This window comes from Myotis lucifugus, unplaced genomic scaffold (assembly GCF_000147115.1).
Source record: "Myotis lucifugus unplaced genomic scaffold, Myoluc2.0 scaffold_233, whole genome shotgun sequence".
Lineage (NCBI taxonomy): Eukaryota > Metazoa > Chordata > Mammalia > Chiroptera > Vespertilionidae > Myotis > Myotis lucifugus.
This window is the reverse complement of record NW_005871281.1, coordinates 417,746-428,936: the sequence shown is the minus strand read 5'-3', so window position 1 is coordinate 428,936 and position 11,191 is coordinate 417,746. Positions and strand designations below refer to the sequence as shown.

Sequence of the window (11,191 nt, the reverse complement as noted above, 5' to 3'; positions counted from 1 at the left end):
GCTCGGCTGCTGAAAGCAGGTTTCTGGCCTTGTTAACTTCTGTATTGATACAATGTTGCAGTCGGCTGGCTGAAGCCCAGCTGACTAAAGCAGGTTTCTGGGGTTTGTTTAGCTTCTATATTTGCAACATAGTTTCTTAGAGTTGCAGCTGAGAGGCTGGCAAGTCAGGCGGGGAACATTGGAGTCCGCCATCACTGGAGCAAGCAAGCCTCCCTGTTCACTTCAGTGCATGGCTGCCGGCCGCCATCTTGGCTGGCAGTTAATTTGCATATCGCCCTGATTAGCCAATGGGAAGGGTAGCAGATGTACGGCTAATTACCATGTTTCTCTTTTATTAGATAGGATGCTTTTATTTTGACTATACTCTATTAATTTTGTATTTGAAAAATATTTTTAAGCCCACAAACTGAACACTTCTAGAGAGACTACATAAAAAAACAAGTGCTTTGCAACCACTCACTCTCCGATGTTCTATGCCAGTGCACCTGCATTGATTGGTCCCACAGTGAAGCCTGGAGAGAATTAGGATCGCTTCTGATAGCCAGCCAAAGAGGCACAACGACTTCCCAACTCACAAACGTCTAATTTATGAACACCTGTCACATAAAGAGAACGGCTGCTGGCCCCCGCTAACTTGCCAGGGGACAGCACAGCAGTGTGGGACACGCTTGAGCTTTGCAGTCAGACGGCTAAATTTTGAGTTTTGCCCCTCTGCTTACTAGCTGTGGAGTACCCGGTGAGTTACGTAGCCTTCCTGCACCTCAGGTCCTCATCCAGAAAATGTTCTGACAGCGGTTCTTCACTCAGAAGATTGCTATAGAATGTAGTACAAACCATGCAGCACCAAGTCTGGCACACACTCTGCTATACCAGTGTTGCCATTAGTGTTGTTAGAGGCAGCTTGCCCTCTGGGTGCTCACGATGGCACTGCCTCACTCTGCTCTGTCCCTAATGGCAAGCCTGGTGTTTGTTACCAGGTACAGACAGCAGATCCCTTAGAATAATGATTGTCTTGTCACGGTGACAAATTTCAACTTGTTAGAATCAATTTCCTTAGAATTAATTATTGTCCCACAAATCTGCACACCATTTGATTGAAGTAGAGCTACCCTTAAGTCTATTAAATTCATCACAATAAAGGAGAGAGCATGTTCCATTTAAAAATTTGTAATGTGTATTTTTTCACATAGAGAAAATTCCAGAAATCTGATATCCCTCAGAGGCCATGAGGGTTTCAGTGTGTATCAGCCATGCAGCAGGCCAGGAGGGACCTGTGTTGTAGGTGCTATTGCTTGATATGGACCAAGCTTTGCTGTAGCTGTCTGTTAAATATGGCTTTGACTGTGTATTATTTGCATTGCTGCTACGAGGTATGTTCAGTTTATTTGCCATTTAAAATGTCCTAAAAATAATACATTATAACCAACAGTGAAACAGAATATATTGTGTATTCAGAAAGTTATAGAATAGACCAGCATGATATACATTAAAACACTATATCTAAAATAAAATTTTCGTAAGAAAGCATTGTGTTGAAAGCTAATTATACTTCTTCCTTTGGACTCCATAAAATAATGGCACTGTACTAGATAGTAACTTAAATTCAAATAAATGTAGTTATTGACATCAAGAAATATGTGGTCCTCTTCATCCCTGGGGTTTCCCACTTCACCTTGGCTCGCGGTCGGCAAATGTATTATCTACTGACCACAACCCAGGTGCCAGGACTACTGGTGGGTGCTGATCACTTTCTACCAGAGGTCAGTCTGTCCTACTGCACTTTATCCAAAACAAAGACCTTTCTCTCACCAATATTTGCAGTGGCTGTAATTTTGCTTGTAATTCCTAGACTTTTACTGTCCTTATGAGTGAAAACATTTAGTGATCAAGCTGAAGTCTGACTTTGATACAATGGCCTTTACAAGTGGATCCTGCCACTGAGGTAGAGGAGTTGATTCCTGAGAAACAATATATTTATTATTTCTTATGCTACTTATTATGCATTAAAAATGTGCTACTTGCTATGAGTTAGATATAAGCGTAATCTGGTCCTCAGACATCTATTAAACTCACAATGTAGATGCAGGGCTAATATCAAGTCTCTAGAATGGAGGTGAGTACAGTCTGGGTATATAGGGTCAAGGAAAGCACAGAGAGAACTGGCCAGTGCTGCCCCGGCTGCTGACCCCGAGAGCGGGGAACACGGCAGGGCCACTCAGAGAGCTGCCATAGAATCCTGGTTGTAATAAAAATCCAGACATGGAAATTAGGAAATGTTCCTCAAAGAAGGAAGTGGGAGTTTTAGGGGGAAGCAGAGAGATGTTCTCACTGGAAAATCCATTGTGATTAGAGAAAAAGCCAACAGTTCCCAAGAGATAAATCCTAAGGGAAAGCAGCTCCGAGAGATGGAACAGAGGCTCTGGCTTCCATCTATAGAAGGACTGTCCCACATCCTAAGTCAACACCTCCTGAGCATCTGTCACTCAGGAATCACCGTCAGCAGTAGAGACTCAGGTAATGAAGGGTCAGTGCATGGAGACCAAACCCACTGAAGGCACTGGTCTCAGGCCACCATCTCACTGAGTTCTCTCCTGGACATAATCTCTTTGAATTAATAATCAGATGCGACTAGAAAAGAGCAGAATATGAGACCCCAAAAGATGCCACTTCAGCATGTAGCTTGTTTCGAACTGAAGACCATTGAGACTCCGTGGGCTCAGAGAAACTTCCGTCCCTGCCTTAACTACCTAGAAGACCCTGACCCTAACTCAGGGTCTTTTCCAGAACGGGAATTATTACCAGAGATACATTTCAGCTGAGTAACCCATCTGTTTGACTGGACAAACATCTAATTACCCAACATCTGCTCTTCTTCTGATGAATTACCCTCCTCTGCTTAAAACCCCAGGCCTTTATCCTATCCCTTAGCTCAGGATGTCATGTATACCTTATTTTACCTTTTTATCTCTGAATCTTTCATTTATGCGGGGTTTCTGACTTTCTCATGTATGTGGGTTTGATTTTCTCCTGTTAATCTGTCTCATGTTGATTTTATTATCAAACCAGCCTTTGTAGGATAGAGTAAAATTCTTCATCCCCTGCAGGACCAATGGTTGCTATTAAATGTTTCTCTTTATTTCTGCCCCCTTCTAACTTTTTCCCTAGTGTTGTTTAGTTGAATTTCCAAAGTAAAGTGAAACTTCACTATAACCCAATTAATGCTGAATTTCTAAACCAGAGCCCTCTGGACATCATGGGAAGATTCACTGCATATTTGTAGTACCACTGACAGTTTCATTCCCTGCCCCATCGGGGATTAATGAGGTATTTATGGAGAAAACACTGAAACTTTTGACCATGCAGGGCATTATGTGTTTTAGGAAATACGATTTGTTTTAAAGAATTTATAACCAAGCTTTATAATTTCCCTTATATTAAAGTGAGTTCTACCTGTGTGATGTTACGCTTGCAGAAGCTAATGTGAGCCTAAGGATTTCAAATTCAGGTAAGTGGAAAAAAGGTTTCAAATTCTTAAATTTCTTGCATTCCTGACCTTCCCGCCAGGAGTTTTCTTTCACACAAAAAATTTGTCTTTCTTCCTTTATATTTTTCCTTTTTCCCAACACTTAACAAAAAAAAAGAGTATCTTTGACCTTGCATGTAATAAGTTTTCAAATGTTCAAATGTTATTGTTGATTAAACAAATAAATTCATACATGAATGAATGAATGAATGAATGAATGAAAATTCTTTAAAAACTTGATTCTCTGGCTTAATTAGAACTTACTCTTTTATTTGAAGCATCAAGGAACATAGTTACAGTGACACTGCTGTAGTCCATAGTTGGCATTTCTTTCCTTCATTTATTTAAGACATGTAGTCACACTCCACCCCAAGCTTCCAGGACCCCCTCCTTCTGAAAAGCTTTGCTTCCAGAAAATTGAAGAGTCAGGCTACCCTCCTGAGTAGACAGTCCTTCCCCGTTGTTTTACTGCCTTTTGGATATACATGACTTTGCAGCTTTCCCTAGAAAAAGAAGACTAAATCAATATCTCGTGCATGACTAAATCAATATCTCCCCTCTCCTTCCCCGACTCCCTTTTCCTGCCTCCCACACCCCCTTTCATCTTTCTCCTAATTCCTCAGTGTAGTACCTAATCCTGATTCTGACTTTTCAAGCATAGCCTCATTATTTCTTACTGATTCAATCACACACTTCTTCACAACTTGTTTCTGAATTCTACGAATGCCCTGTCAGCCTCCTAAATCTCTCTGTTACATTAAAAAATGTATTGGCACAATATTCTGTGTTACAAGTGAACTTGCTTTTATGCCACTAAAGCATAGTGAATATTTGCCATTCACTTAGCTGCCTATTGTCATTCAGTGTATTAACTTTACTGGTGAGATGCCCAATGCCAAGGGAAGGTCAATGCCAGGGGAGAGCTGCTGGAGAGTTAATGTCCAACACACGCCGACTCCACTTTAGGTTTCAGCCACAGAGACCAGCAGTTGGGATAAACTGACATGTACTAAATGTCCATCTTGTGATGTTAGACACACACAGTAAGATTTTTTATCACAACAACTCTATACTTTTGACACAATTATGCCATTGATATTAGGCCATGAAAGACGTCTTCCACAGATCTTACTCTTGGAAGCACAGGATGAGATCTAAAGCCCCCCCACTTACACTTTGTTTTGTTTTTGTTCAAGACAACTTTTTCCAAGCCCTGGACAGTGTGGCTCAGCTGGTTGGAGCATTGTCCTATGTACAGAAGGGTCAAGGTTCAAGTCCTAGTCAAGCCTCATACCCAGGTTATGAGTACGATCCCCAAATTGGGGCATAAGGAAGGCAACCCAAAGATGTTTCTCTCACATAGATGTTTTCCTCTCCCTCCTTTCTCTTTTCTCTCTCTTTGAAATCAATGATAATCATATTCTTGGGTGAGGATGAACAAAAATGCCAAATATACATACACCATTATCTAGTTCTAGAATTTTGTTTCATGTCAAATGGAAACCCTGTACTCACTTAGCAGTGACTTCCCATAGTGGGGTCCCTGTGAATATAATTAATGCCACTTTGAAATGATTAAAATGGAAAATTTTATGATTTTTTATCCTATCTAATAAAATAGTAATATGCAAATTGACCATCACTCCAACACAAGATGGTCGCCCCCATGTGGACACAAGATGGCCACACAAAATGGCCAGCAGGGGAGGGCAGTTGGGGGCGACTGGGCTGGCAAGGAAGGGCAGTTGGGGTGATCGGGCTGGCAGGGGAGGGCATTTGGGGGCGACCGGGGCGGCAGGGGAGCAGTTAGGCATCGATCAGGCTGGCAGGAGAGTGGTTAGGGGGTGATCAGGCTGGCAGGTGAGCAGTTGGGAGCCAGCAGTCCTGGATTGTGAGAGGGATGTCCGACTGCCCATTTAGGCTCGATCCCAGTGGGCAGTTGGATATTCCTAAACGAGCAGTCGGACATCCCTCGAGGGGTCCCAGATTGGAGAGGGTGCAGGCTGAGCTGAGAGACACATACCCCTCCATGCACGAATTTCGTGCACCGGGCCTCTAGTTTTACTATAAAAATCATACACACACACATTTAAACAGTCTTCCACTTCCCACTTTTTCTTACAACTCCCCTTCCTTAAAAGTTATGTTAATAATTACAGAGTCCAGGATGAAATACCCACGCTGGTTTCATTAAGTTAAAAGATTGCACACTATTTTCCTTTTATTTTCTCCATTATGACTTTACCTGGTTAAATATAGATTTTATGGCACAGGGAGAGATAGTATTGTCACTAATCAAAAGCTGCACTTCACAGGGGGATTGCAATGAGTTTTAAAATACTAAAGTTTTCTAATATAGGAATGCCATTCCTCAAAGAGGAATGTACCATTTTCACACAAAAAAATTCCTGGTATGTATTTGGCCGGTTGGATGTAAAATGAATCTTGGAGCTTTCACCTGAATTTCCACTTGACAAGCCTTTGACAAGATGTTGATGACTTCCCAATCTCTTTTTCCAGTCCACACCTCCATCCAGAGCACTAGCCCATATATCTAACTGCCTGATAGACAGCACCTTGATAGCCACCAGACACCTGAAACTTAACTTGTCCAAAGCTGTACTCATTATTTTGCACTCTCAGACCTGCTGTTGTTTCTGTACATTTGATTTTGCTGAAGATATAACTATCTCCTCAGATGCCCAAACAAGACATCTAGGCATCATTCGCAAATTGTCCTTCCCCACCCACATCTTATTAATCATCACGTTCTTTAGAGTCTATCACACTGTGTCTCGGGGCCTATTTAAAAGGATCAGCCGACACACACCTACACATGCATGCACAAGCAAAGCCTCCCATTTTGATTGCTTCCTATGACAGATTCAGCTATCCATTTGCTCCAGTAAATTGATCTCGGTAGCAACAGAATCAGTCTTGGATCTCAGTCAAAAGAAAACCTGGAAAGTTAAATCACTGAAAGATAAAGAAAACGGCGCTACATCCCTGAAGCCTTTAGTACACATTTTAACTCTCTGATGTTTTCTGTTCTTGTTATGTCAATGAATATTTAAATGGCAGCAGCCAGTCCCAGGCTCTTTCTGCCTTATATCAGGCCTAGATAGATACCTTCCCCTCAACCCTCTTACTCATGACCTCTTGGAAAAGCAATTGTAGACCATACAGAGAAATTATTGTGAAGTAAAGATGTGTTTATCTGATATCTCATTAGCTTTTACCCACAGGCTAAAGAGCCATTTCCCTCCTTCTCATAGCTAAGCAGGATTCTCAGAAAATCCAGAATATTACACTATCAAAATCTTGCCTCTTACATTGCAAAGCCTGTGGTCTAGGTGTATTTGTAAGAATACACAATAATTTTTCCCAGACTTGTAAATCATTTTTGAGAACTTCTAATTTAAAGTTGAGCATGTAAAAAATAGCCTTTACTTCATTGTCTAATGGAAAAACATGAAACAAGATTAATGAGAAATAGCATCTCAACATTATCATCCAAAAATTTTGACATTTTTGAAAGGCTTTCAATAGCAATGGATAAATGAAAAAGAGTCCATAATCAATCCTTCAACTTCCTGCCTATCTCCATTTACTAGTGAAATACAAACCCAGATGTAATATCTTTATTCTTTTTTATAATTTTTAATATGTTTTTATTGTTTTGGGTTTTTTGCTTTTTTGTTTTGTTTTTTAGAGAAGAAGGGAAAGGGAGAGATAGAAAACATTGTTGAGAGAGAAACATGGATCAGCTGCCTCCCGCATGCCCCCTACTGGGGATTGAGCCCAAAACTCAGGCATGTGCCCTGATCAGGAATCAAACCGGTGACCTCTTGGTGCTTGGGATGACTCTCATCCACTAAGCCACACTGGCTCAGCTAATATGTTTATTCTTAAAGAACACTCCTTTTACCATGACGCAGAGGCTTGACCTCTCCTTCAATGAAACTTCTGAAAATAATGGTTTCAGAAAATAAATTACTTACTTCAAAAATATTTAATCAAAAAAGAAGAGCCACAGAATCAAAGATGGCACAAGAAATAAATAATAAATAAATCAAAGGACATGAAAAGAATACTTACCATAATAACAATAATAAAACAGAAAATTTTAAAGTATTCCACCATGAGTTTTAAAAGTATCATAAAGCAATGAATACAAACAAGATAATATCAGCAAAGATCCATGAATTTAGGACAAGGTGATAAATTAGAATATAATGAAATATGTATATAAGAACTAGGAAAAGAAATGAGAGAACAATAAAAAACCCCACAGAAATAAAGGCAAATTGTCACTGATAGCAGGAGAATACATATTTCTAAGTAAGGTCGTAAAAGACAGGATTTAAAAGTGCAAGTAAAATAAAATGGATATAAATATGTGTTCCTAAAAGAATTTTGAGAAAAGAAAAGGTAAGGGAGAATAGAATTATGCAAATTGTGTAACTAAGGAAAATATTTAGAATAAAATCTATCTTTAAAGATACTATTCAAGAAAACTTTCCAGAAACAAAGTCATAAAATAGAGACTAAACTTTATTCTGTGTGCCAGAAAAACTTGACATGATGGTCACCACAAATAAGTGCCCTCCAAAACTGAGGTCTGGGCAGGCAGATAAAGATGAGAGCAGAAAGGTGAATTTGGCTGCAGACTTCTCTATAACCATAATCAATGCCAGAGGACAAATGAACAATTAAAAAGTCTCAAGAAAAAAAATAGCCCTGACTCGATATTTATATACAGTCATTCACATACAAAGATAACAAGTAGCATGTTGGGAATGTGCAAATATTAGAAATATTATTACTTTTGGCCTTTTTTAAAGAAATCACTCCGGATGTATTTTTGCTAACCAAGAAATAAGAGGCAAAAAAATGTGTAGAGGCCATTAATGTATTTAGTTATAGAATTAATGTTTTAAATGTAGAAATAATGTTTATAAAACAGAATAAAATGTTATACACATTGACAATGTAAATATAATAAAACTAACAAAGTTTTGGCCATTTGTATTTCAAATTTTTATCTGTACTCTCTGTCTTCTCCTTCAGGGATTCCTAGAAAGCATAAATATCAAGACATTTGAAGCTGTGTTAATTAACTCATATTATCTTTATTTTAAATTTTGTTCTCATATTTTATTTTAAATGGTTATTATTGGCATTTTCCCCATTGATATGACTTCTGCTTTTAATTCCATTTATTCTATGTTCCTGACTCAGTTAGATACATTACTGATATCTATGCCATAATCTTAGATGCAAATAATTAAACTTTTTGCATTTGTCTTAATTTAATATCAAATTAGTTTTCACTTTTTGGAGTATATATTGAGCCAATGGATTTTTGAGTCCTAGAGTGCCAAGATAATTCTCAGAAATCACCTATCAATTTACCTCACACGAATCTTTAGTTCAAGAGTTAACTACAACCAGGCCAGTGTGGCTCACTGGTCAAGCTTGTACCTATGAACCAGAAGGTCACGGTTCAATTCCCAGTCAGGGCACATGCCTGGGTTGTAGGCTTGATCCCTAATAAGGGGTGTTCAAGTGGCAGTTGATCAATGATTCTCTCTCATCATTGATGTTTCTTTCTCTTCCTCTATGAATTTTTTTAAAATGAACTACATTTCATGTGCATGTGTGTGTGCATATTTATATTTATTCTATGCAATTTTTCACATGTAAACTCATAACAGTCAAGATAATGAATGGTTCTATCACTACAAGGATCTGTTGCATCGATCTTTCATAACTACACCCACAAGCCCCCTCCCCTCTGTCTCTCAACCCTGGCAAACTTTAATATGTTTCATTTTAAAAACGTTTCCAATTCTCTATGTAAGGAGTTTGAAAGTCAACACTCCACCCTGATAACAAGTAAAAAGCTAGCCGACTGAAAATCCACAACTCTTGTAGGATCCATAAGAGAGGTAAGAACATGGGACAAACTGCTATCCCCCAAATTGGACAGCCGGGTGAATAGAGGGAGTCATGACTACTAGAGCAGAGATTCATTAACAGAAACTGCTGTGGGAAGAGTGTCAGGGCAGGCAAACCTGAACTGTAATTGACAAACTGCTGCAAGCTCAATGTGCACAACTCCGAACGTTAAAAACTCTAGGGGGACCCATTCATAGCGGGGCCTCTACAATATTTTAAGATTTACCTCCAGGAGCTTGACCAGATTCTTGCAGTAAATATATGATAAAAATCCTTTCCTTGTTCTGAGAGAACAGGAGAAATAAACTATTTTGAAATACAGTCACATGCCACATAAGAATATTGTGGTCCAGGATGAACTGCATATACAACTGTGGTCCCATGAGGCTACAATGAAGCTGAAAAAGTCCTATAGTCTAGTGTAGCCATGAAAACGGCATAGTGTAATGCATCACTTGTGTTAGTAGTGAGGCTGGTGCAAACAAACCAGCTGCATTACTAGTTGTATAAAAGTACAGCACATATAATTATGTACAGTACATAATACTTGATGATGATAATACATGACTAGGCCTTCTCATTCACTCATCACTCACTACTGACTCACTCAGAACAACTTCCAGTCCTACAAGCTTCATTCATAGTAAGTAGCCTGCACAGGTGTACAATTTTTTTATCTTTTATACTATATATTTACTCTACATTTTCTATCCATATAATAAAAGCCTAAGTGACTGTTACAGCAGAACGACCAGAACGACCAATCGCTATGATGTTCACTTAGCACCGGGGGCCAGACGGTCAATGCAGGAGCTGCCCCCTGGTGGCCAGTGCACTCCTGCAGAGGGAGCACCGCTTAGCCAGAAGCCGGGCTCATGGCTGGTGAGAGCGGTGGTGGTGGCAGGAGCCTCTCCTGCCTCCACGACAGTGCCAAGGAGCAGCGAGCAGGTGGGCAGTAAGAAGTGAGGGGTCCCGGACTGTGAGAGGGTGCAGGCCAGGCTGAGGGACACCCCCTTCCAGTGCATGATTTTCGTGCACCAGGCCTCTAGTATTTAGATATGTTTGGATACACAAATACTTACTATTGCATGCAGTACTCAGTACAGTAACATGCTGTACAGTTTATATCCTAAGAACAATAGGCTATACCATATAGCCTAGCCACCTAGGTTAGTGAGTGCACTCTATGATGTTTGCACAATGAGAAATATTGCTTAGCAATGCATTTCTCTGCACATATCCCTGTCATTAAGCAGAACATGACTGTACACCAGAGCACTCTGTTCATAAATAGATCTGCCCTGAGAGGAAACTAGTTAACCAGAGCCTAACTGACCTGGAGAAGGGAAATACCCTACTTCAACCTACTCTTGCACAACTTTCCCAAATAAAAGAGGATAAAAAAACCCTAAGAAACATTTGTAAAATTTACTGTCCAGAACATAAGCTCACTAAGAGACTAACATCTAATCATAAAACTATATACTTCCCCTGACACCTCACCACCACAATACTAAATGCCTACTTATAATAGTATTTTCCCCCATTACATCATTCCTGTTTGTCAAGAAACATCACCAGGTGTACCAAAGGCAAAAAACACAAATTGAGGAGACAGAGCAAACATCAAAACCAGACATGGCAGGGATGGTAGAATTATCAGAGTGGGAATTTAAAGTAACTACAATTAATATGCTGAGAGCACTA

The 11,191-nt window shown here is 39.7% G+C and overlaps 1 protein-coding gene across 1 annotated transcript in view; it reads right to left on the bottom strand.

Annotated features, from left to right (window-relative positions):
- LOC102431087 (glyceraldehyde-3-phosphate dehydrogenase-like) overlaps positions 1 to 3,841 on the bottom strand; it is an 84,008-nt gene extending 80,167 nt beyond the window's left edge. The window contains 1 exon segment of the mRNA XM_014464025.1: positions 3,788 to 3,841. Coding sequence (XP_014319511.1) covers positions 3,788 to 3,841 — 54 coding nt within the window.
- Between the last annotated feature and the right edge of the window lie 7,350 nt (positions 3,842 to 11,191).